The sequence below is a fragment of the Delphinus delphis genome, chromosome 19 (assembly GCF_949987515.2).
Source record: "Delphinus delphis chromosome 19, mDelDel1.2, whole genome shotgun sequence".
NCBI classification, from domain to species: Eukaryota; Metazoa; Chordata; class Mammalia; order Artiodactyla; family Delphinidae; genus Delphinus; species Delphinus delphis.
In genome coordinates this window covers 30,436,185-30,462,519 of record NC_082701.1, presented here as the reverse complement: position 1 = coordinate 30,462,519, position 26,335 = coordinate 30,436,185, and the positions used below count along the sequence as shown (strand labels likewise).

The following is a 26,335-nucleotide window of genomic DNA, read 5'->3' as shown; positions in this document are numbered from 1 at the left end:
CACTGCAATGAGAAGCCCGTGCACCGCAACGAAGGGTAGCCCCCACTCGCCGCAACTAGAGAAAGCCCGTGCACAGCAACGAAGACCCAACGCAGCCAAAAATAAATAAAATAAATAAATTTATAAAGATACAGACAGTGACACCAGAAGCCACCTACAGATTTGTTAAACTTTATTTCCTCTGAGTCTCTGGGGAGGCAGCAGGGATGTAAGGCGAAGTGGCAGTAGCTGCAGGGGCCTGAGCAGAGCTGGTGCTGGGAGGGGCTGGCATAGGCAGGACGAAGAGGCGGCGTTTAAATATTCAAGGCTGAAAGCCAGCTAATGGGTCTCCTTCATCTGTCTTTGGATTTTGTGCAGCATCTCCTGCATCCGTCGCAGCTGGAACAGGCACATGAATCAAAGTGGGGCCTTTCAGAGAGTCCTATAGATTTAGAGAGGTGCCCCCAACCTCTAATCCCTTCAGCCAGGGCCTTGGTAGCCCCGAGGTGTGATGGAGTCTCTGGGTAGAACCACTAAGCCACCAATCCAGGATCCAGATATGTACCAGGGCCAGGGATATTCCTATTCCCAAACCAAGAGATACTGAGGGTTGTGATTAAGCAGGGGTCCTCTCAGGCTGGCAACCCCTACTGCCCCACCCAACTCTCACCTCCTCATCTTTCTCTCGGATCAGCCTCTCGGTTTCTGGATCTGCCACTGATGGGACAGCAGGAATGGGGAAGTCGGTACCACTCTCTCGAGTCAGTTTGCTGAGGGGGAGGGGAAAGGGGGGTTGGTAAGGCTAGGGAGACCCCAGCACCCGCTTGGATTGAGCCCAGAGCCTATAGAACAAAGGAAGGGCTTTGTCTCACCCAAGGCTGTGTCCCAAACCCCACCCCTGCCAGCTCTGTCCTGGCCTTTGGCCATACTTGCGATTCCGTTCTTTCACCACCAGGCGGGTCATGCTCTGGATGCACTGTGCCCGGTAGTTCTCATAATGTGTCTCCCGGGTCACGTCCTTCAGGTCCTGCATGTGAGTACGCACCAGCATTGTCCGCAGCTTCACAAAGTCGCAGTGCCCTGGGTTTTCCACTGCACAGCAAGGCTAGGGGTCAGCCAGCCGCATGGGTAGAGGAGAACCATTGAGGGCAAGGAGATACCCTGGTCACAAGCTCAGTGCTTTACCTTCCACAATGCCCCAGGGGTAGAGCCGGCCCCGAACTCGCCGCCCTCTGGCCTCTACCACAGTGTTGCTGCCAATTACAGCAAATGGGATGCTTTCCTGGAAGAAGTTAGGGGTGTCTGTCAACACCGCCATTCTCACCTGTTCCTTTCCACCTTTATCTTCATCTTCTCTGGTTCATGCTAGGAAACCAGGGTCCTCTTCCACCCCAATAGCCCACCCTTATATAGAATTCTACTTCTCTTTTCTGCCCAGAAGAAACAAGACGGGAAAGGGATGCCCTGGGGTGGCCCCACCTTTAGGGCTTGGTCCTGTAATTTGAAGTCCTCATCCTCGTCAGAGTCACAGTCTGGGAACTGGTAGACCTTGATTCCAAAGTGCTCAATCTCCTCCCGGATCTGGCAAACACATGAGGGGCCCATCGTTCTGGGGACCCCATCCTTTCCAGAAGCCCACCTGCTCCCCTCCCCCACCAGCTTCCCTCACTTTGCGTTTCTTGCGCTCCACTTCCGGAGGTGTCAGTGTGTCCGCCTTTGCCAAGATAGGCACGATGTTGACCCGCTGATGCAGGGCCTTCATAAATTCAACATCCAGTGGCCGGAGCCTGGGGAACAGGAAACTGTGACCACCTGCTAGTGGCAGCCCTGCCCCTGGTGCTCTTGGCCTGTTCCCTTGGCAACACGCGGTGGTGCCAGGAGCCTCAGGCTCAGACCATACCCGTGGCCGAAGGGCGAGATGAAGTACAGGCAGCAGTGCACCCTGTTGTCTTGGATGTTCTTGCGGTTCAGGCCACTCTCATCTCGGAAATACTGCTCAAACTGCTGGTCGATGTATTCTGCCACAGGCTTCCAGCTGGGGCAGGGACAGACAAGCAGAGAAACTGGAAGTGAGGGCTGCCTAGTGAGCTCTGGGCCTGCAAGGAGCCCACGCCCTGAGCAGTCTTTTCAAGACTTTGCTATTCCCCGACTTGCTTTATTACATCATCAGGGAGGTACCCGGACGGGTCAGGGGTGCATCTCAAACATCCTGACAGAAAATCAGACTAAGCACACAGACAGAGGTCAATAAATACTAGCTTGATGAAAGGAAAAGAGCCCAGGTGACCAAACAAAGCAGTAAGACTAGCAAGGTGCCGGCAGGTGAAAACCAACTGGAGGCCAGGGCAGCCCTAAGTCAGGTTCGCAGTTCAGCCTCAGAGCCTTTGTTCGTGTGGTTCCATCCTCTCCTCCACCTCTCCAAGCCCACTCCATCCTTCAAAGCCATATCCAAGAACCATCTCTCCCGTGAAGGGTCCTGTGACTATAGCAATGCACACTGCTCTCCCCTTCCCGTCACCACACACAGAGGTTTTATATATATATATATATATATATATATATATATATATATATATATATATATATATTCAACAACCTCAAGTCTCTTGCTCTTCTGTTATTGAGTTTCTTCCTCACTGATAGGTGCCCTGATGGGTGGGCATTATGAGCATCATTATTCTCATTTTATACGTGAAGAAGCTAAATCCAGAGCTGCGAAGAGACTTAATCCAGATCACTTTACCTAGCAAACTCTCTACCCACTCAGGCCCCTGGCCTTCTGACTCCTAGTTCAGTGTGTCTGCCACCACAGTGCCCAACCCACTTACTAAGCTAAGTTTTTACCTGATTGACACACGTTAGAGACCTGCTGCGCCCCCCACTCCCCCACTCCCATTGCCACTAGACTGTAAGCCTCCCAGTGACAAGGATTATTTACACTTGTTCTGCATCCCTTAAAATGTCCAGCACAGGCTGGACACCTCATCTGCTGCTTCACTAAATGAGAACACGTGGTGGTGCCCTGCAAACTGTGAGGTGCCAGGCAGGTGAAATTATTATTATTATGAAAGGCAAGAGGGGGTAAGTAGACTGATTGAAGGAGGGAATGATACTTGCTACAGTAGGAGGCAGGTGCTGGTTGGGGCTCGAGTTTCAGGGCGAGCCCAGTTTGCTGAGACGTAGTCCCCGATCCGGAAGGGTGGTGATGACTGGAGACCACCTCAATCCAGCAGGACTATTTACAGAGACCATGCACCATGTACCAGCACAGTGTGTGGCAAGAATATAAGAAGTGGCCCTCCCCTCAAGGCTTAGATCATGAAGTTGAAGATGAACCAATGTGCTGAGCCGAAAGTCACATGTTGTGATGATCAAGCACAAATGGAGGGGATAGTGGTTCAGAGCACAGAAAGGTCCGCAAGGGTCTGATCAGTCTGTGAGGCAATTATCCAGGGTCAGCTTCCTGGGCGTGTGACCCGTGCAGTCATAGCGGGGCCCTGCGCTCAGAGAGGCCCACGTTTGGTTTATTCTCTGCTGTGGCCATGCTGAAATTCTTAATCATTTCGAACAGGGGACCCCACACTTTTATGTTTCACTGATCCTGAAATTATCATCTTAATATTCATGAGTATAATGTACACAGCCCTGTAAAAACTGTATGCTTTTTTGTTGTTGTTGTTTTTGTGGTACGCGGGCCTCTCACTGCTGTGGCCTCTCCCGTTGTGGAGCACAGGCTCCGGACGCGCAGGCTCAGCGGCCATGGCTCACGGGCCCAGCCGCTCCGCGGCATGTGGGATCTTCCCGGACCGGGGCACGAACCCGTGTCCCCTGTATCGGCAGGTGGACTCTCAACCACTGCGCCACCAGGGAAGCCCAAAACTGTATGTTTTTAATGCATATTCACATGCATCTTTCTGGGTTGATTTTCAGATCAACTGGGTGAGGTGGTAAGGCCAGCATTTTTCAGTTGAAGAAATGGGAATGTGGTCATTTGCTCAAGATCACGCAGTTCCTAAATGCTGCATCAAGATCTGAACTCTCAGTCTAGGTGTCTCAGCACCACCCTGCCTAACTCCCTCATCAAAGGCATCACCATTTCTCCTGTCCTTATCACCCATTCTCCTCCTCATCTACTCAGGTCTGTCTGACTGACCATTATCTAAGCATCCTTCTAGTTCCTGAAAAAAATGTCAGGGATGATTGCGGTGGGGCTGGTAAGCCACCTTTTATTTTGGCAGGTGGCCTAGAGGGTCCCAGGAGTTTAAACAAAGTTCCACCCATGCTCTCCCTTTGCCTCTTATTTCTCCCCTCACCCCTCCCTCCACGCACTCTCACGTCTTTCATAACTTGCTTGTAACACCTAAAATGTTGCTGGTGAAAGGAATGGAAGGAGGGAGGGTGACAACTACTGACCACCTACTATGTGTCAGGCACTGTGCTACACGTTTTCACATGTGTTTGCTTTTTTGAGGCTCTTCTTTCCTATCTGTGTCCTCAACCCCATTCTAGAATTGTGGGTCAAATCAACGGAACATTAGAGATCATCTGTTCCAAGGCCTTCCCTCTCACTTTACAGAGACAGCTGTCCGGTAAAGGGCAGTGGCACGCTCGAGGGCACAAACCCCTTCTTCTTGACAATTGTGGGTGTGTCTGAGCCTATGTGTGCCCCCGTGTGTGTGTACGGAGTTGGTGGGGGTCGGGGCAGGGGCTGTGCTTGGTCAGACATACCACTCTGTGTTGTTGACCGCATCCCCAAAACCCGGTGTGTCCACAATGGTGAGCCGCAGCTTCACACCCTTCTCTTCTATGTCCACTGCATGTTTAGTGATCTCCACTGTTTGCATGATCCGCTCTGGAGAAGGGGGAAACTGAGGCCAGGGCAAGGGCAAGGGCCTGCCTAGTCAGGACATACCACCCACCCCAGCCAGTGCTGCCCAGACTGCCTCACCCACACTGCCCCCCTTCCCGCCCCCGGGGGCTGCCTGGGGGCCTGTTCTCTGGGAACCAGCAAGGAGCACATTTCCCAACACAGGAAATGCCGGTGGCTGTTGGCTCTGGCCCCAGCCTCTTCTCTGCTCCCGGCTCTTTTCTCGGATTCCTGGAATCCTTTGGGGGTCAGAGACTCACTCCAAGAGCAGGACTCTGGTCCCTGCCCTGCTTCGGCACCCAAATCTTTAGGGAGTCGGCTGGTGGGCTTCCAGGCCAAACAGGCCTACAGAGAGATGCCAGCAGTCTCTCTAGGAAGCCATGGCTTCCTGCGTGCTGGGGAAGGTCCCATCCCTCAGAGCCTGCAGTCAGTTCGATTTCCCAAGTCAGCTCTGCCTGCCTGTCTCCATGCTCCTCTCCTTTCCTCACCTTCAGCACTGAGGAGTTTCCGGTCCCGGTACAGATCAGTGAGGAAGAGGCTATTGATGAGAGTGGATTTCCCCAGACCAGATTCTCCTGACAGGGGAGAGAGGACAGAGGCACCAAATCAGATCTGTAACCAAGAGGCAACCCCGCCGGACCAAGGTGGCGGGGTTGCGGGGACAGCCGCTCTCTCATCTAATTGGGAAGAGACTACAGCAGAGCTGGAAGAGCTCGTCCAGCCTTCTCATTTGGATGAGGCCCAGAGAGGATAAGAGATTGCCCAAGGTCACACAGAGAAAGGCAACCACTAGAAAGCTGAGGGTTAAATATTCTTTGTACCTTGTCACCACCCCCTCTCCTGCAACATATACATACTTTTGGCCACCCGCGTCTCCCAGCTATTTTGCAAAAAGGCACAGCCCCTGGCTTTCTCCTGCCCTACCCATGCCCACTCCCCACATATAGACCATCCCCACTTGAGACACCTCTTGCCCAGCCCTGCCCTGCCCCACCCCTGCTCTACCTGCCACCATGAGGGTAAAGTCAAAGCCTTTCTTCACGGATTTTCGGTGGACTTGATTGGGAAGGGTCGCAAAGCCCACATACTCCTTGTCATCCTAGTGGACGAGAAGGCAGAGTGCATCAGGGTATAGGCAGAAGAACCCCAGGACCCAACGCCAGCCTTAAAGAGCAGAGTCAGCCTCCTTTGAGGCCCCACCTGGGTCTACCAGCTGGGCTCCCGTCCCTGCTGGTATTGTCAGTTTCCAACATACCTGGGGGGTGACACCACAGAGTTGGGGCCAACACAGGACAGAGAGGGGCTCCAGCTCAGCACGCACGTGCGTGCGCACGCACACACACACACGTGCACGCACACACACGCTCGGGCTCCCTCTCCTCCCTCCCTGGGTCCTCCTGCACCAGCCCACTGAGAGGCAAAGGCAGGGCTGGACGCTCTACCTCAGAGGAGTCATAGGGATCGAGCTTGCCCCACGGGCTGCGGGGCCGGGCTGAGGGGCTGAGAGGGGCTGAGGCAGAGATGTACTGCTGGCTGTCAGAGGGCTGGGGCCACGAAGGGGGTCTGAACTCCAGGTCATCCTGGCAGAGGTCCGAGGCCTGGGGCCTCGGCTCCAGGATTTGGGGCCTGGACACCCAGGTCTTGGCCTCTGGTTGGTGGTAGGTCTCGCTTCCTGGGAAATCCTTCACGAACTTGTTCAGTTCTGCATCATCCGCGTCCTCCAGAAAGCGCTTGATCTGAGGGTTCGGGGTGGGGGGAGGTAGGCGGGCAGGTGGCAGGAAGGGAAGAATGAAGGAGGAAGACAGGAGAAGGCGAGAGGGAGAAAGGAAAGCACTTATGGTTACAAGGGACAGAAACTGCACAGGCGGCCAAGCCAGAGGAAGCGCTCACCATCCCTCCCGCAACTGCTCACATGCCTCCCTGGTGCAAGGGTCCAAGACGTCAGGAAAGGCCCTGGGGTCCAGCAGCAGCCCTGGGCAGCCCCCAGAGCCCTTGCAAACTGCTCCAGTTTGGGAACTGAGTAGCCCCAGTCCCAATGGTCCCTCTCAGCAGGGCGCTTGTTGAGGCTGCCCTTCCAAGCCAGGACCAGGGACTGCCCCAAAGGCCAGGAAGTCAGGATGAACGAGCGGGAGCGGACAGAGGCATCAGAGCCGAGAGGAGACTGTGGCTCAGGGCTCAAGGAGAGTGCAGACAGCCAGAATGGGGTAGGGGCAGGAGGGAGCGAGGGAGGGGAGAAGGGAGCTCCCAGCCCCAGGCAAATCAAGGGTCTCTTCGCCTCCCGTCACTGCAGGCGCTGAGCTCTGGGACTGAGGTGCGGATTCTACTGGAGGTGCTCACTCCCCAGGACTCACTGCCCAGAACTCAGTACAGCTGACCTGACCCCCCTTATTCCAGACACTGAGCCACACAGAGCCTGAGCCTGGGCCCCAGGAGCGAAGGGGAAACCTGCCAGTGGATGCTGAGTGTGGGTGAAGGGGAGCTGGGAGGGACCAGGTGAGGGAGGACGGCAGGACACTTCTGACAGCCCCCAACTGTGAGGGACGTATAGGGGGAAGCACCCGCAGCTGCCCCTTGCCCCTGTGCCCAGAGATAGGCTTTAGCCTGCAGTGCGGGAGGGGGTCTGGTCTCAACTGTGAACCGCACGGGTGGTAGGCAGCGAGGGGCTGGCTCCTCTGTGGAGACCTGCTCCACTCCATCTCCAGCTGGGAAGGCAGGTCACTGCCCCCTGCCACTCTGACCCTCAGCTCCAGACCCTAAAGCTTCCTCTCTCTCCTTTGGGGCCAGCCCCCTTTGCGGAGTGCCTGGCGGTGCTGGGCTCAGCTCGGCCTCACAAAACCCACGTGCCTCCCCCAGACAACGGACAAGGGCCGGCTTCACAGGCTGACTCACCCTCTGGGAATCAGCCAAGCCAGCGGGGGCTACCCCAGACCACGGTGGAGTCCCAGCCAGGGTGAGGGGAGATAACACGGCCGTGGTCTTCCTGCAGGCCCTCGTTTTAACAAAGGGAAGAACTGAGGGATGCAGTCATGCCGCCAGGTTTATGCAGAGGGAAGGGACTAGAGGGGGAGGCTAGAGGGGAAAGTCCCCTAGGAGCTACTTCCAGGCAGTCGCCTCTCAAGTCCCCATACCTGCTTATAGCCGTAGTCTCCAGGGCCTGCCTAGACAGGAAAAGGGGCCTTTAGACGGAAACTGGAAACAGCAGGTAGGGGCCAAGTGGCCAGAAGAGACAGTCCTGAGGCAAGCCTGATCCAACAGGCTTTTTCTTACCCACAGTATTTGTGGGGGCCGGTGGGGTGACCACACATCCCAGTTTATGTTTGTTGTTCTGGCATAACTGCCCCTTTTCACTCTGCAAAGTGTCCCAGCCTGGACGATTAATTATATGGCAACAGAGAAGGGATGGGGCTGGGGGTGGCAGCTGAAGAGTCTGGGGAATTCGGGGAAACCCTGCCCCTCTGCACAACCCCACAGTGACGCAGCAGTCGGTCTGGGGGTCAGGCTGAGGGTGGGAGAGAGAGGACTGCACTCCGCCTGGTTTCCCCAGGGGCACTGAGCGGCGGGGCTGCAAGGAAGGGAGAAAGGAAGGCACTGATGGAGACCCCCAGCCCTTGCAATCTTCAAGTAGAGTCGCCAGGAACCCAGTACCACTCTCCATGCCAGGGAGCTGCTCATCAGCACGGAGGGGCCCACAGGGGCTCTAGACAAGGAGTTAGGACACGAGGGGCCTCACCTCCTGTCTGTCCTTCCCTGCCCCCGGCTCCGCCAGTGACCAAGTCATTTTCTGACTTTCAGCCCCAATCCCAGACAATGCAGGGGGAAGACAGGGCGGGTCCACCCATCTCCCAGAGCAGCACCTTACCCCAGCTTCAGTTCTGTCCTCAGGGACAGAACTGCCTTGCCATCCCAGTGAACGGTCCATGTCCCACGCTTCAGACTCCCTGTCAGCAAGCTCTAGGTCTAATTTTATCTCCCAAGAAAAGTTCCTCACACACAGAAACAGCCTGGTCTCGATGCTCTTGTTGGAATCCAGCGTCCTGACTTGCTCCTTTCCCTTTCTCTCTGACCCCCCTGTGTCTGTCAGGGGCCAAAAAAGCCTGTGGAATGTCCTTCCCCAACCCCTCCTCCTCCCTTCCCGTGGCTCCCACCCTCCAAGGACAGCTCAGCTGCAGCAGGATCACTCGTTTTTTCTGCAGTCCCCTCCTGCTCTGATTGGCTGCTCCGTGATGCCTGCCCGCTGCCTACCCCGATGGGCACAGCACCAGCCTCCCAAGTCTGTCTGCAACACAGGCTCTCGATCCACTTGGCCTCTCCTGTAACCCCCAAGGACACTGAGGCCTGTCAGAGGGTTGACACCTGTCCCCAAGGTGACCTGGTCCATCAGTACGTGGGACAGCTACCCAGGAGACTCCAGTCCCAAAGGATTCCAATCTCTTTCACCTTAACTTCAAGCAGTGCTGAAGTAGTGTGGGGTGTCCTATAATCCCCTGGGTGTTATGTGCTCTTAGGAATGGCCCCACTTTTCTTCCCAGTGTCCCTCTGTGTTCTCTCAGTGGAGAACCGCACTGCCTTCAGAAATCCGCCCCTAGATTTCCCTGCAGAGAGTCCCAGCCACAGAGAGGCCTTTGCTGCAGGGATTCCTTCCATCCTAGGATACCTGACCTCTGACTCATGGGGACCTGTATCACTTTCATCACCCCATCACTTTCAGAGAGTCAGCAGGGGAGCTGCTAACACTTGGTCTCTGAGGGGCATGAGTTCAGGTCAAGGAGAGGCTGGGATCCCAGAGGCTTCCAAGTTGCCGATTAGGTGGGAGACAAACTGAGGGACCTAACTGGGAGCAGATGGAGCACTTGACTAGGAGTCAGGAGGCCAGTGTTTCTGGTTTGGCTAGAAATACCCTTTGTGATTTTGAATAGTATCTTAATTTCAGGGCCCTAATGTCCAATTGTGAATGGCACTTCCTTGCCTCCCAGGAAGGCTGGGGAAAGAAAGCACTCCCAGATGACAGATACCTCAAGCTGCTTTGAACCTGGGGAGAGAAGGTACATCTCAAGTCACAGGATGGTTATTCATGTTAGCCAAGTCCTTCTTTTTGCATGCCAATTCAAAACCCCTGGGGCTCCTGGGCTGGGGAGCTCTCCCCACTGATCTCTGAAGCAGCTGGATGCCTGATCTCCTTTCACAAAGTGACCCTCATAGAGAAGTCTGGCTTGACATGAACCCCTCAGCTTAAGGACTGGGCTGGCTTGAGGCAGGGGCCTGAGGCTGAGGACTCTGGTGCTGACAGGGTGCCTTTAAATACAGAGGAACAGGGTGGCCTCAGCCAAGCTGAAGCACCGAGACCTCAGCTGAACTGAACTTAGTGTGTGGCAGAAAAAGCCCCTCTCGGCCCCTGCACTAGGGACACTTGGCACTAAGAACAATCAGTGCTCCCCCAGGCTTCCACCCCTGGTACAATCAGTCTGTCCGTCCCCATGTGAGGAGAAGGATGGGAGCAGGGATAAAGGCAGGCACCACTTGGCCTCTCCCAGGAAACCCCCCTTTGGGGAAGGTCACAGTGTCACCAAGACTTCCTGGCCAAGACTTGGGCCTCGGCCTGGACACAGCTTGAGAGAGAAGAGCCCAAAAGCCTGGCCTTTCTAGACCTGGAAGCTTCTGATTCCACAGGGCCCGGGGAGTTCCTCTCTGGAGGCTGCCCACAGCCAACATCCTGCCCCACAGGCTGGTCACGGATCTCCTCCTGCTGTAAACAGCCTGTGCTTCCCAATGCAGAGGGCAAAGGCTAGGGGGCTTCCAGACTGGGAGGAGAAGCTGGCATAGGGCCTGGAGGCCCTGACACTCAGCATAATGTGCTTGTGGCAGGCTCTGGCAATGATGGCAGGAAAAGAGCTTACACCCTCACGGCCAAACATCAAAACTTCCTACCTGGGGGGTCTTCAGGGTGGTTGGCTGGGGTTACTGTTTCTCCTCCCACCACAGGCAGGTGGCAGGAATGAGTTCCCTCCACCCTCCATCACTGCAGAGGGACCTGGTTTGGGGGGAGGGGGGAGGATGCAGCAGGAGGAAGATTCCCCATGGTTCCTGTCTCAGAGGCAGAGGGATATAGCTGATTCCACGGGGTAGGATGGTGGCTGGGCCTCCCTCTCTCTGAGGTCCCTGGGCAGATGGTGCTGTGGGAAGGGAGGGCCCAAGCGTCTCACCATCCCTCTTGGCGAGGCAGGCAATGTTTGCGGGCCTCCTGTGTGTTTTCCAAGGAAGTTGGTGCTGGTCCCTGAGCCTAGGGTAGGTGGGCGAGGAAGAGTCACCCAGGTAACAGCTGACCTAGACAAGGGTGGGGACCCTCACCTCCGCCCCTGCCTGACTCACTCACCCCAGCCCACCAGCGCGTCTCCGCCGGCGCCTCCTCCCCACCCAGCACGGACCCACCCCTCCGTCTAAGAACGGGGCAGCACCCCGGTGGCCGGGGCCCACTCCGTGTCTGCTCGCATCAGAAGAAGAAACTTGGGAGCAGCGACGCAGCGCCGTCCGCCAGCCTGCCTGTGCCCGCGGCAGGCGACAGCGCCTCCCGCCCCGCACAGCCTGGACTGCGGCGCCGCGGGTCTCGGCGAAGCCGCCCGGGAGCGGCGGGCCCTGCGCGCCCGGCCCCGCCCCGCGCCCGCCAGCCTTACCATGGCTGCAGCCCGGGCCGGGCCGGCTCCGCCTGGACAGCGCCCGAGCGACCCGCGGCCGGAGCTGCGTGCCGACCTCACCACACCGCCTGCCCCCGCCCGCCGCCCAGAGAGCGGACCGGCCGGGGGCGGGGCCCGGCGGCGGGGCCCGGCGGCGGGGGGCGGGGCGGGGCGGCCCCGGGGCGGGGCCTGCACCTCCGCGGCGCGGGGAGCCGGCGCAGGCTGGGCAAGGGGTGGCCGGCCCGCCGTGGGGCTTTGCAGCTCTCGACCCCCGGAGACAGAGTGCGGAGAGGCGTTCGGGACAGGGCTTCTCTGGTCACTTGGCTCTTCCTCACTCAGGCCCTAAAGAGTGGCCTGCCCAGGCAGCGCAGCACCGTGGGGGCTTGAGCCAGTCCCCAAAGAAAAAGGAAGGGCCCACCTGGTGTCCCCAGGAGAAGAAACCTTTGGAAGGAGAGGGGGGTTTGCCTCACAGGTTGGGGAGAAACGATCAGTTACCCCGGAGAGTCCACAAGGTTTGTGGGAATTGAACCCAGCTGATGTCCAAGTTACTGATTGTCCATACCGTCTGTACACCTCCTAAGGTGGAATGTCAGACAATCTCCACCTCCAGCCAAGCTGTGAGGAAGAGACAGGAGGTTCCCTTCGTGCAAGAGCCTACATTAAAGATTAAAGAGGATTTGCTGCATAAGTTATCCCGGATCATCTGTTGGAAGAATGGAAGGGAGAGGCTGAGTGGCCTTTCCGGGGAAGTGAAGCCTTGCCTGTGGCTGTGGAAGGCGGTGGGGGCCTCAGGAGAGGCCATGCTGGGCAAGCAGGTGAGATGCTGTGGGAACAGAATCCCCAGCAGCTTTAGAGGCATTAGAGGCTCAGAAGGGTCAGCAGCAGCTAGGAGAACATAGATGCTTAGGGGGTGGGGAGTTGGTGGGGATTTCCTGAGCTAATACAGGTCTGAGCTGGTCAGGCTTCTGTGGAAGTTTCCAGCAGCATGCCCCTCCCTGACTTCCAAGAGTCCTCTTCCAGGGCAGACTGACTGGCTTGAATACCTTTTAGACAAAACTGAGGCCACAGGCATGGCCCGCTCCCTCTATTGGTAGAAGTGCTAGAGGCCTGCCTACACTATTTCAGTGTGATCCGTGACCCAGTGGTCTTGGTTGGGATCTGTCAAAACTCGGCAGAGAGAGGGAGGGGGCCTGGGTACCACAGGTGAGATCAGGTTCAGAAAACATGGGACTGCTATTGAATATTTGGCAATGGTGGGCTGGAGGATAGAAGGGGTGTCATTGCTTAAAGAAGTGCAGGGAGCCCGGGTTCGATCCCTGGTTGGGGAACTAGATCCCGCATGCATGCTGCAACTAAGAGTTCGCATGCCGCAACTAAGAAGCCCACATGCTGCAACTAAGAAATCCGCATTCCGCAACAAAGTTCCTGTGTGCCACAACTAAGACCCACTGCAGCCAAAATAAATAACAAATAAATAAATTAAAAAAAAAAAAAAAGAATACCTCTTGGATGCTTCAGTCTGCAAGGCCTGGACTGTGAGTGCTGGGCCCAAGGGAGAAAGCCTATGTCAAGGAAGACAGGCCCTATCACAAAGGCTTATTTTCCACAATCATAATGTCCCTCCTTCCCCCAGTTCTGGCTGCTGCTCAAGTGTAGACACAAACACATCTCAGCTAGCAGCTCATCCTCAGCTGCAGCTGGAATCCCAGCTCTGCTCTGGCACCTGCTGCCCAGACCCCAGAGAGCCCTGTGTTTCCTAAGGCATGTTGGTGCCAGCTTGCTTTGAAGGAAGTGAGGCCCCAAAAGAGGAAGGGACCATGGAACTCATGGTCTTCATGGTCACAGGCCCAACCTGAAGCATGGGCTGGGCAAAATAAAAGCCTAAGGTAGACTCTGGGTCACTACCTATACAGCCCCGCATGCTAGCCCTGTAGCAATTCAGGGGTCTCTGTGAGAACTTGGCCCGGGAGTAAGTGCCTATGCCAGCTCTGGCAACAATCTCACTGCCTGAAAGTCCCTTCCCCTCCCTGTGCTTCTGTTTCCCCCGTTGAGAGAGAGGATTGTTCTACCCTCAACTCCAGCTCTCATGTTCTGTATTGGGACAGGTAGAGTCTGACACTTGGTCAGAAGCAGGGCTGAGATATAGGGCTGATCACTGTGTGCTCTGTGCCACCACCAGCCAGCAGGTTGTCTGGCCAACCTTACTTCAGTGCCCCTCAGCTCTTGGAGCTCTTGTTCTCTCTTGAAATTCAACATCCCAGGAGTTCCCTGGTGGCCTAGTGGTTAGGATTCCAGGCTTTCACTGCTGGGGCCTGGGTTCAGTCCCTGGTTGGGGAACTGAGATCCTGCAAGCCATGCAGGCAGAAAAGGAAGGAAGGAAGGAAGGAAGGAAGGAAGGAAGGAAGGAAGGAAGGAAGGAAGAAAGAAATTCAACATCCCACCAGGCATTGATGTCCTTGACTAGGGTACAATTTCCGGGGCACTGCTGGGGTCGGGTATTCAAGCCAAGCGTCTGGAGAGTCGCCACACACCTTGCACAGAGGATGATTCTTCTGGGAAACTCATATCAGCAACCACGGCCCCAGTCTGCTGTCCTGGGCCCCCTCTACTTAGATCAGGCTAATATGGTCTTTACGGAAAACCTCCTGGCCGCCCCTCCACTGGATCTTTCCTGCCCGCGCATGGGTGAAGGGTATATGGCACAGTGATGGCAAACAAGGATGCTGCACTTGGGCCAAGCCAGGGCCCAGGTCCAAAGTCAAGAATAAAGAGTAATTACCACCGGAAATCAGGACTTCAGATCTGCCTGACTAGCAAAGGCCACATTTGCCTCTCGGTAGCAGTTTCCCTTAAGTGGTGCAAGAACTAATAGTGCCCCTGCCCCAGAGGTGTTGAGTCAGTGATGATACAGTCAGAGAGCCCTGGTGGAGCCAAACGTCTATCTATCACTGGCTTGTGTCTTTCAAGGAAACCTTAGCCAGTCTGTCCGGCAAGGTCTGTGCAGAGGTAAGAAACCAAAATACCCTAAGCCTCACTCCTTCCCTTGTTGCTCCCCAGTGTCCCATGATCCTGGGGCAGGCACGAGATGTGGGCAGCAAGGTCAGGGAACACAGTGTTTCCTGGCACCTGCTGAACGGCCGCAGCAAGGGACAGTTCCAGAGCCAGCAGGGTGATAGAAGCCAGCCAGAGGGCCCTTCCAACATCCTCTCTGCGGCAGGACAGGGCACAGGAGGCTCAGGGATGGAAGGGACTTACACACCTCCTAATACCACTAACTCCTGTGTGTCTGACTCCCTTCAAGTCCCCCTCCCTTGACCTTCCAGCCTCTGCTCGAATATCTTCCATGGCTAAAAACTCATTGGCTCTAACAGCTGCCCTTCAATCTTTGGGTGGTGAGTTACCACCACCTGAGCCAAAGTCTGTCTCCCCCTGGTGTTGACCCTCCAAGGGCCTCCATGCTGGAAGCTTCGCTGACTCGTTGCCCTGGACTTTGTTTGTCCTTTGATATTCACTTCCTTCCAAGTGATCCATCTGTATACTTTTCTCTCCAAATTAACCACAAGCCCCTCAAGGATGGGGAGTATGTTTTCTATTTTAACCTCTACTCACTTCAACTCAGTGAATATGTCACGCGATGTCTGCCTGGGTGATCAGGCCTCTGCCCCCAAGAGATGTCTGATCGATATGGATTGACCAAGAGGAATCATTGCTTAGTTTCCACTCTGATTCTGGAGTACAGACAAGCCTTGAGGCTATGGGCTTCGCTGACCCATAACCTGCCCTTCATTCTGGCTGTTTACCAGCTCACGCTGACCTCCCAGCCTCTCAGTTCAAAGGCAGAGACCCAGATGTTACCCCTACTACAACCTTTCCTCTCACAACTCTTGATATCTAACGGTGCTACTGAAATATCAGGAAGTTATCTCCCAGGAATATGTGACTACAGAAAAAGAGTTTATACACCACCCATGAACCCCTGGGGCAAGATGCTCCCTAGAGCGCTCCAGGCACTGATGAGCAAGCCCTGGGCCTCGGTGTCTTTATCTGTGAAATAGGGAGAAAAAGTCCACCTCATAGGTTTGCTGTGAAGATTCACTAAGGCGATACACTTAGTGCAGGTATAATCACTAAAATGAATGGCAGCTATTATCTCAGCTAACACCGAAATGATCAACACCAAACTAGCAACTGTCAACTGCGACTATTTCAAATGCCTTCCCTCCGAAGAATGAGCATGTGCATGTGTAATGGGTGTAGAGGGATGGGAGAGAAGACTTAGTCTAAAGTGACATTGGAATGACCATGCTGCCACCAACTGTGGAGTCAGCTTCTCCAGCTAGACACCACTCTATCTCTAGAAAACAGGTCTTGGTCTCAGACTTATTGAACCCAATTCCCCAACACAGCCACTGTTGAGAGCCCTGGAGCTAGATGACTTTGCCGGTGGTAGGTGTGCCAAGGAAATGACTGGCTGACCCAGTCCTCCCATCTACAGTGTCAGCATCTGAGCTTCCCTCAGGAGCTGCCTTGCATTCTGTCCTCCTCCAGGCCTGCATTCAGCCCCCAAGGTGCAGCTGTCTCTTGCTTCTCCCCTCGTGGCAGCTGGGCCAAAGGCAGCTGAGCAGAGGAGGGTGAAGGGACATGATCATTTCTGTCACTCAGGACAGCCTTCCTCTGGCTGAGCAGCTGTCAGATGGCTTCTGCATTACAGATTTTCTTTCTCATCTGAGTATGCACCTGCCCTCTGAGGCCAAGCTGCCCAGTCTACTCAGGCCCACTGTCTCTCTTCTTACCTGAAAAACCCACCACTTTAAACAGCACCGAACTACTCTGATAGAAATGTGTAATGTTGGAGATGGGTTCCAGGCAGGGAACCAAGTAGCTTCTGGAAATACACTAGAAAGTCCAAAATGGATGTGGCTGGTTCTTCCCTATGTGTGCTCATGCTGAGCAGAACAAAAAAGTGAAGGGATTCTGCCATCAAGCTCGGGAGGAAGGCATAGCATTTTCCTGCCCTCATTGCACGGACAGAGGGAGCAATCTGCCCAGGTCTCCCGGTGGAGGTAGGACATTACTCCCCTGCCCTGTGCTTCCAGAGGCTCTTGCTGAGGCATACCACACCACCTGTCCTAGGGTGACCAACTGTCCCGGTTTGCTCAGGACTCAGGGAGTTCCCAGGATGCAAGACTTTCAATGTTAAAGTCAGGAGCACCCAGGGCAAACCCTGATGAGTTGGTCAACCTAGCCTGTGCCCAAAATAGCAAGTCTGGGCCAGAGGTCTCCAGCCTCCCATCCTGCTCTGGGCTTGACTGCCCACGATAGCTGCAGTGAACAAGGTACCATCTGACAGGAAAAGCAGCGGGGTAGCGAGGGTCAGGCTGCTATGAAAAGCCTCCCAAGGTGCCCTGCCCCATTTTCAGCAGCTCTGCTCCATCCTTTCAACAACCCCCTTCCCTTTCAACTATGAGCCTCTGTACAAAGCAAGAGAAAATGAGGGGGTAGGAAAATTATTCTGGGGTTCCCGCCAGACAGCCCATATCCTAGGATCCTGTTAACATCCCCAGGAATGCGGAGCCTCCCTGTGCTGCTCCTAGGCTCCGGGTCCTTCCTTGCCAAGTTAGTCTACCTGAGCAAAACTTCCCTGTGACTCAGGAGCCAAGAGGAGGCTGGCCGTCCCATCCCCAGGGACAAATGACATGTCACCCTTAGGATACTGAAGCGTGCCTTAGGTATCACTGAAACAGCCTCCTCTTGTTCCTGGCCTGTTTTCCAGAGTTGATTCCTTGCATAATTGATAGAGCAGGGAGTAAACCACCTTGTCCCCTGACAGCACATCTAAGGGTGAGTAGGTTAGGTGCCTTGAGGACACAGGATCTTGGGACCAGGGCAGCCCCTCCCAACAAGAGCTGCTTTATTCCAGGGAATTCCCCAGGGTTGTGTGAGAAGACAGCCCCCGCTGACCGCAGAGGGCACCCTCAGGACCTTCCTATTGAGCTTCTGCTAGTTCTGGTACCAAAAAAAAACCCACCAGGAATGTTTCCCTCAGTCCAGCATAACCTCCTCCGGGAAGACTCCAGTCCCTAATGTCCCAAACCAAGGATGAGAAGCATCTGTCTACCCTGCTCCTTAGACAAAAAGGTCTTGAGGGGCCGCCTGGGAGGAGGCTGAATCACGCTGCATCCCCAGCTGTGGACCCAGAAGGGCTTGTGGAGCTCAGCAACAAACAGGCTGCCATCCACGAGCCAGGCGCCATGGCTGGGCCACCAGAGAATTCCTGCCGGGAATGGAATCTGGACCAGACTCCACAGTCAACCATTCCTAGATGAGAGGAACCAGAAGCCTTGGACACCAGCACCACAGAGTCTTCATCCTGGGACTGCCTGTGGGCCATGCAGCCTAGGGAGCAGTCTGAGGAAGGCCTAGCTCTTGCACACCCTGTGAGGAGAGTACCGGGCCCACCTCCATGCCACCCACTTCCAGAGATCCAGAGAAGACCAGCAGGCCCCGCTGCCTGGGAGTCTTCTCTTCCCAGCTTCTGGGGAGCAGCTCTGCTGCTGAACAGGCTGGAGAGCTGCAATTATCGAGACAGGATAAGAGCTATTTTGAGAAGGAGCCGTCCTGCTGCCAAGGCTTTTGACTTCCTAAACTAAAACAAGATGCATAAAGAAAGAGGGCAAGCTGGAGGAAAACAGGGAGGAACTTGCTCTGTCAAAAGCATCACATCCTGAATGAGGGGAAATACTAATCCCTTCCCAAAGGTATAGGTTTGCATCAAGGGGTGAACAAGAGGCTGGCTGTTAAGATATCCCCCCCCCCGCCGGCTTTGGGAAGGAGTGGGTAACCTGACCGCCTCCCCGCAAAGTCCCTGCTGACTCCCTCTCTCCTAAGACCCTCCAAGGGCACTTATTCAGTCTGTTGTATTCATTTGAACATTTGAGCACGGACTATTTCATATTGTTGTTTCAATGTTTCCTGCCCATATGTCTTATCTCCCCATCCAGATGGTAAGTTTCTCAAGGCCAAAGAACGTGTGTGCGAGGCTTCAATGGTTTCCTCAATAGTGCCTAGCAGAGTGCTAAGCATCTGAATAAAAACTGTTTATGGAAGGAAGGGAGAAAAGGAGAAAGGAAGGAAGAGAGAAAGGCAGGAAGGAGAGAAGGATTTACTGTCTTGCATGGAGATAATCTCTAAAAGTAGCTGCTCCCACCCACAGCTGAGCCCAGGGCCCAGGGCTAGCCAAGCAGCCATGGCAGAGGGGGTGGCAGCCACATTTCTGGCACATCCCCCGCAGCTGTTCTGGCTGTTGTCCCCTGCCACACGCACATCTCATTTGTCTTTTGCACCTGTAGTCAACTGTCCATCCTGGGCTAGTCCATTAGAGGCCATGCTGGACTTTGGGTAAGGGAGAGATATGGCAAGACAAAGAACAAAGGCAAAAGAGCTTGGACTATCTTATCAAACATGGACCAAGAAGAATGAAAGTACTTATAGGAACAACGCACTGTGAAATCAGGACACGCTTTGCCAAATTCAGGACACAGGGCTGCCGAGAGCAGAGTTCACCTTGTGCCTTTCCAAGTTGAGGACTCAAATAGTGTGTAACCCAGAAAAATGTCCCCTTTCTGGAGTGCCCTAGGCTGGAGAGGGGAGAGCCAAGCGGGATGGGTCCAGCCTATGGCTTCCCAGACAGCCTTCCCACAGAGCACTTGGCAGGATTCATCGTTTGCCAAAAGGTCTCTACTCCTTCTCTCCAGCGTTGCAACTAGCTCTGGTACCTTCATGTAAATGCCCCTCTGGGGAGATGCAGCCCCACAGGTGCACAGCTTGGCAAGTGGAACACAGGCTAGATTTCAGCCCCTGCTTCTCTGCCAGGTGCCCTTGTGCAGTGAACAACCTGCCCAACCATAGGGAGCACCTCTGTCTGTCTCCTTTCACATCTGCTTCCATTAAAGGGTAAGAGAGGCACCTGGATAAGGGGGAGCACGGAAAGATGGGAAGTAGCTTCCCAGGGGCGTTCTTACCTCCTCATCTGTCATAATGGAGAGAGTAGAAGCCAGGCATTCCCAGGGGGTCAGCAAATGGAACTCAGAGAGTGCCAACAGGAGGGGAAAAAGAGAATTTTACTAAAGATGTCCAGTGAACTTGGGCACAACCTGGCCCAAATCCCTTCCTAGTCCAAAGTGGCCCAAATAACAATGGCTAGCATTTACTGTGTGCTCACTGTTGCCAGGCACCATGCTAAGTGCTTTACGTGTAATAGCTTGGTGAGTCCTTGCAGGAACCTTAAGAGGAAGCCATTGTTCCTAATAACAGATGGGGAAACTAATGATTGGAGAGGTAAAATAACTTACCCAAGGTCACAGTCAGAAAATAGTGGACACAGGGCTCAAACCCAATAATAAAATTCTAAAAACCTCTCCTTTATGGATCTTTGCTCCCTCTGAGGGGCAGGACTGCTGGTGGGGACTGGACTGCATTCCCAGGGCTCTCTCCTCTCTAGGAACGTCCTCATCTAGAGCCCTGGCCTCTCTTGTGCTCATAGGGCTGGAGCATGTTTTGGTCCATAACGCTTGAAGCAGGAATTCCTTGCCACTAAGATGCTCTGTATTAGGACTGGTTCCCACCTTCCCTCCTATCAGAGAGGTCAAGAGCACAAAGTGAGTGTGGGGGGAGGGGGGTCAGACCCTGGGGATTCTCAAGTTGGCTGGCTGCAGGACCCACTGATATCCTCACCTAGACATCCCTGGAGAGCCTGCCAGGGCGGCAGCCAATAAGTACCTCCCAGATCCTGGGATGGGGGCTTGAAGAGGGTTCTGAGGAAGCAGAGACACACGTGGGGATACCCCCTCAACCTGAATAAGTTTGGAGTTAGCCCTGATTGAGACCATGAAGCAGGTCACTTGTGTTAACGGGGCTTTTGATGTTTGCTTTTTATCACATGGTAGGTAAAGACCAGCTAATCTGAAAGGCCATGGGCTTAAATCGTTCTCCATTCCAAAAGTGACTCCTTCCCATTAAAAGGAGACTCTTGAGAATGAAAAAAGTTTCCAAGTCCCAAAGGAATGACTCTAATGGTAGAATTTTAGGCAAGATGAGACGTTCCTCTGCCCCTTCAAGTCAGAATCCCAGCACGGGCCATCCTAACAGATCTGGCTCTGCGGATACAGAGCCACCCTCCCAACTGTCCTCCTGCCTCCCAGCCCCCCAGAGTGGACCCACAGGAGGGAAAAGCACAGACCTTTTAGCCACCAGATGACACGATTGTACATTTCCTCAGAGACATCTGAAAGTAACAGAGATTTTTGCTCTTTTTTTCTCTCTGTGGGATACGCCCCCTCCCCTCACTGCTTAACATCTCCCTTTCTAGCTCCACGTTTCTCCACACAAAGGTGCCCTCAGCCCTTGATGTCTCCGAGAAGATCCTCCAGCCTGAGACTAAATATCACATTCCCACCCTCCCTCTCCCTTTTTCCCCACCCTCTCTTTGTGCCACTGTTAATGCCTCTCCCCCCTTGGAAGTCTAAGTCCCAGCTCATTTATGGCCCACTTTGTGGCCAGAATATTTACCTGAGGACCCTATTCTCTTTACCAGCTCAGTTCTTTATCTTCACTCTCGGGAAGTAGCTTCCCACCCTGCAAACCACTCTCTACTACCTTCCATTGAAAGGCTAAGCAGCGTTGCCTGGAAGAGTCAATGCCTGACTCTGGCCCAAGCATCGTCATCGATGTCATTAGCTTGGAGCTCAGAGAAGCTGGTGGAGAAGGAATGGAGCAATGGGCTCAAGGAGGGGTCTAACTTTGGCTCTGAAAGGAGGGCAGCTCTGAGGCCCAGAATGCAGAGGGAGAACTTCTTGCCCACCCCAGCATCCCACCTCACTAAATTGGGGCTGCACCTGGGTAGTCTGCTTCTTCACATACCCAAGAAGAAAGCACTAAACCTTTGAATGGGTTGTTTGGAGGTGTGCTTGCGGACCTGTGACACTTCCCTCAGCGGTTCCGGGCTTGGAGACTCCTTTGGTGATGGTGGTGGTGATGGACTTGGCTTCCCTCTCGGGGACATGAGATCCTCACAGAAAGGGCTTGATTCCATTTCAAAAAAGGACATTGAAGGGTCTACGGAAGAAGGGGACTTAGGCTCGGAATCAAGTGTTATTGGCTGGCTTTGGGGCATTTCAACTTCAGGGTTGAGTAAGGCCCACCATGAGGAGTCTGGCCCATATCTCGGTAAGGACCGAGGGGGTAAGGGCCGAGGGGTCAGTTCCAGTTCTGCATGGACAGAGGGCTTTCCAGAGGGCTCTGGATGCCTAAGTGTGGGTCCTGAGGACACATAATTACTTTTTGAGGGTCTTGTGGTATGCTGCTTATAGATGGGCTCTGGAGTGACAAACGTGGAAGATTTGCAGGGGCTCTCAGACATGGCTCGAGATGTCACACGGGAAGCTGACTGTCCCCCGGGGGAGATGGTGACCTTGTGGCCACCCTCACTGTCTCCTCGGATTGAGGACTTCACGTTGGGCTCCACTTCTGATGATATTAAGACCTTTGGGAAGGACTTGGTTTCAGTGTAGACAGAATGCTTGCGGATAGACTCAGGCTCTGGGAGCATAGAAACTTTGCGTCCACCATCCAAATCTTTAAGGAAGGAGAGTCTGAGGGATGATTCCAAGTTCATACTTGTATGCAAGGCCTTAGGGTCTGTGTAAATTGAGTTTTGACAGCCCATTTCAGATTCTTGGCCAGGGGTCCGTCTCTGGGTCGGTCGAGAGACTGTACAGATGCGGCTGCCGCTGCGTTCCGGGCTAGAGGGTCTCCTTGGAGATCTGATATTAGCAGCAGTCAAACTCTTTCGAGTGGGTTCAGTTTGGACTGCTTCATCCTTTGGATAAACCAAAGACCTATGGGGAACTCTGACCCCTTGTGGGTACTGGACCTTGGAGGGTGGGTCTTCTTCTAAGATTGTGAAGTTGTCCTTCTGGTTGACAAAACTCAACCGGCGAGAGGATTTGGCCTCTGGAATTAATGAGTAGCGATTATTGATATCACGCCCTGGTTTGCTCTCACCCCATCTTCTAGCTGCTTGCTCTCTGGATGTACTAACATTCTGCTGGATCTGGACGGCATGGCGGTATGCTTCAGATTTTGATCGGATCTCGGTTCGACAGCTGGGTGCTCCGGAGAGGCCTGGCCCTGAGTGGGGGGTGATAGATCCAGGGTACTCTGAGGCTAAGTGGGGAATGGTGGAATGCCCAGCTTCTGATCTTCGATGGGCTGAAGGGATCATGGAGGCCGTGCCACGCCGCTGGCTTGAGGCAAGATCGTATTCGTGTCCTCGCTGAGGGGTTGTGTTAGTAACCTCGGCCCCTTTCTGTGCTGAAACTGCGACCTTGGACCCACCTTTATTTGTCTTGACCATAGGATAGATTGAGCCTCTGTGGGTAGAGCCCATATTTTAACGGCTGGCTTGTATTCAGGGTCCTGATGAAGCCTGAATATTTACCCTCAGTTTTAAAACCTGCTGTTCCTGCACTCCCACAAAGGTGGCTGTTGCTCTCCAAGTGTCTCCAATAGTCCCCTTAGCTACCTGCCTGGTGATGTCATAAAGGAAGGAGCCTCCTAGGAAATATTCTGGGATACAGCCACAACTCTTCAGAGACTCTGACGTAGTAACTGCAAGGAAACTGTGGATTTGTCTTTGGAGCTGACACCACCAAAGCTTTGACCAAGTTCTCAGCAAAACAAGGATTCCCTGGTGTGTATAACGAAGGCTGTAGATCCTCCCTTACTCTCCCCAGGTTCTAGGAATTCCCAGAGACTCATCCAGAGAGAAGGAATCAGCCTGAACATGCTACTAAGGCAAGGCTACTCAAATCAATCACGCTGTGTAGCCCCAGTTTTAATAAGGTGCAAGGTACAAAATTGTCCCGATTTGGTTTGGAACTGCACTATATATAAGGCAAAAAAATAGAACTCCAGCTTTTTACAGGTTTCATGGGTGATTTGGTTGGTCCTGGGGTGAAAAGCCGGGTTGCTCAAATCCTAAATTCTCACACATTCTTGGCCCAGGAGTGAGTGTAGGATTGTAGAAGGGATTTGGAGTCAGTCATCGGTTTCAATCACAAATGGCTACTTGTGTACCTTGGACAAGTTACTTGACTTGCATGAGACTTGGTTTCTTCATCTGGAAACCATTGCCTGGTAGGTGCATGTCCCACAATAAATGTTAGTGTCCTTTCTCATGATTCCCTCCTCTCAGCTATCATGATCAGCTGGACTCCAGTCCTTTCTTGATTTGAAGAGTGACTTTCCAACTTGGATGAGCATTTTGGATAAGAGAGAGACACTGTCATCTTTCTCTGCCTTTCACACACTGGTTCTCCCAGTCTCTGACACAGACCCTACCGTATCCAGCATTTCACAGTTGACTCTGAAGGGTCATGGCAGTTATGGGATGTTCAGAATCACTGTTTCTGGATCTTTATATTCAGACTTGATTAGAGACATAAAGTTAAAATTTTTAAAAATCCACTTTTTTTTTTGGACGCAATGTGCAGCTTGCGGGATCTTAGTTCCCCAACCAGGGATTGAACCCAGGCACCGGCAGTGAACGCACCAAGTCCTAATCACTGGACCACCAGGGAATTCCCGGAAAACCCACGTTTTTATGTATCAGGAATCTCAATAGATTGAGAAACTATGAGTTACTGACACAGGGCCTATTTAGCCTTCTCCCGCTCCCGAGTCCCAGGTCCTTCTCTCACTTCTGCTCCCTGATTCCCACCTGCACCCCAGACTCAGGAAAGAGCAGCAATGTTTTGTAGTACATAGTTTTCACAGTGCAAGTGTTTCATCGTCTTGGTTAATTCCTAAGTATTTTATTCTCTTTGATGCTATTATAAATGGAATTGCTTTTATAATTTCCCTTTCAGATGGTTCATTGTTCATATATGGAAACATATTTTGGTATGTTGCCTTTGTATCCTGCTACTTAGCTGAATTCATTGATTAGTTCTAATGTTTTTGTGTGTGGACTCTTTAGGGTTTTCCACATACAAGCTCATACCATCTGCAGAGATAATTTTACTTCTTCCTTTCTAATTTGTATGCCTTTTCTTTTTCTTGCCCAATTGCTCTGGCTAGAACTTCAAGAATTATGTTGAATAGAAGTGGTGAAAGCAAGAATCCTTCTTTTCTTCCTAATCTTTGAGGAAAAGCTTTCAGTCTTTCCATACCATGGAGTATGATATTTGCCATGGGCTTTCAAATATAGCTATTATATTGAGGTAATTTCCTTCTATTCCTAGTTTGTTGAATGTTTTTATCATGAAGGCTGTTGAATTTTCTCAAATGCTTTTTCTGCATCAATTGAGATGGTCATGTGGTTTTTTTCTTTCATTATATTGATACGGCATATTACATTGATTGATTTTTATATATTGAAACATCCTTGCATTCCAGGAATAAATCCCAGTTGGTCATGGTGTATAATCTTTTCAATATGCTGCTGAATCCTGTCTGCTAGTATTTTGTTGAGGATTTTCCCACCAATGTTCATAAAGGATATTGGTTTGTATTTTCTTCTTGTAGTGTCTTTGTCTGGCTTTGGTATCAGGGTAAAACTGGCCTCAGAATGAGTTAGGAAATGCTCCCTACTCTTTAGTTTTTTAGAAAAGTTTGAGGATTTGGTATTAGTTCTTCTTTAATTTTTTTTTAATATATATTTATTTATTTGGCTGTGCCGGGTCTTAGGTGCAGCATGCAGGGTCTTTGTTGCAGCATGTGGGCTCCTTTAGTAGCAACATGCAGGATCTAGTTCTGCAATCAGGGACTGAACCCAGGCCCTCTGCAACGGGAGTGTGGAGTCTTAGCCACTGGACCACCAGGGAAGTCCCTCTTCTTTAAATTTTTGGTAGGCAGTCCAGTGGTTAAGATTTCACACTCCCAATGCAGGGGTCATGGGTTCGATCCCTCGTTGAGGAACTAAGATCCCGCATGCTGCACAAAATGGCCACAAAAAAAATAATAAAATAAAATACAAAAAAATTTTTTTTGGTAGAATTCACCAGTGAAGCCATCAGGCCCAGGACTTTTTTTTTTTTTTTAACATTTACTTTTTAAAAAAAATTTATTTTCTTAATTTTTTTGGCTGTGTCGGGTCTTAGTTGCAGCATGTGGGATCTTCGTTGAGGCATGCGGAATGTTTCGTTGCGACACATGGGCTTCTCTCTAGTTGTGGTGTACAGGTTTTCTCTCTCTAGTCATTGCACACAGGCTCTGGGGCTCATGGGCTCTGTAGTTTGTGGCACGCAGGTTCTCTCATTGAGGTGCGCAAGCTCAGTAGTTATAGCGCACGGGCTTAGTTGCTCCATGGCATGTTGGATCTTAGTTCCCCTACCAGGGATTGAACCGGCATCCTCTGCATTGGAAGGTAAATTCTTCACCACTGGACCACCAGGGAAGTCCCCAGGACTTTTCTTTGTTGAAAGATTTTTCAATACTGATTCAAGCTCCTTACTAACTGTAGGTCTACTCAGATTTTCTATTTCTTTGTGATCTAGTCTTGGTAGGTTTTCTGTGTCTAAGAATTTGTCCATTCATCTAGGTTGTACAAAATTTTCTTTGTTGCATATAATTGTTCATAGTATTCTCTTATAATCCTTTTTATTTCTGTAGAATCAGTAGTAATATTCTCACTTTAATTTCTGACTTTAGCAATTTGAGACTTTTTTTTCTTAGTCCATCTAGCTAAAGATTTGTCAATTTTGTTGATCTTTTTGAAGAACCAACTTTTGGTTTCACTGGCGTTCTGTATTGTTTTCTATTC

General features: G+C 52.7%; 1 protein-coding gene across 8 annotated transcripts; it reads right to left on the bottom strand.

Annotated features, from left to right (window-relative positions):
- Window positions 1-150: 150 nt before the first annotated feature.
- Window positions 151-22,927, bottom strand: SEPTIN4 (septin 4). 8 transcript variants are annotated; one of them, XM_059996954.1, is made up of 14 exons: window positions 21,433-22,927; window positions 20,753-20,797; window positions 19,536-19,543; window positions 6,289-6,582; window positions 5,852-5,945; window positions 5,335-5,421; window positions 4,708-4,831; window positions 1,880-2,014; window positions 1,649-1,766; window positions 1,459-1,560; window positions 1,165-1,261; window positions 909-1,071; window positions 650-749; window positions 151-378 (listed from the first exon to the last, which is right to left on the bottom strand). In XM_059996954.1, the coding sequence occupies exons 1-14, from the start codon at window positions 22,925-22,927 to the stop codon at window positions 319-321; spliced, it is 2,922 nt and encodes a 973-aa protein (XP_059852937.1). In that variant the 3' UTR covers window positions 151-318. The 8 variants fall into 8 exon arrangements, with proteins under 8 accessions (XP_059852937.1, XP_059852940.1, XP_059852942.1 ...); XM_059996957.1 differs by lacking the exons at window positions 19,536-19,543; window positions 20,753-20,797; window positions 21,433-22,927 and adding exons at window positions 11,047-11,123; window positions 11,515-11,638; XM_059996959.1 differs by lacking the exons at window positions 6,289-6,582; window positions 19,536-19,543; window positions 20,753-20,797; window positions 21,433-22,927 and adding exons at window positions 11,047-11,123; window positions 11,515-11,638.
- Window positions 22,928-26,335: the final 3,408 nt, after the last annotated feature.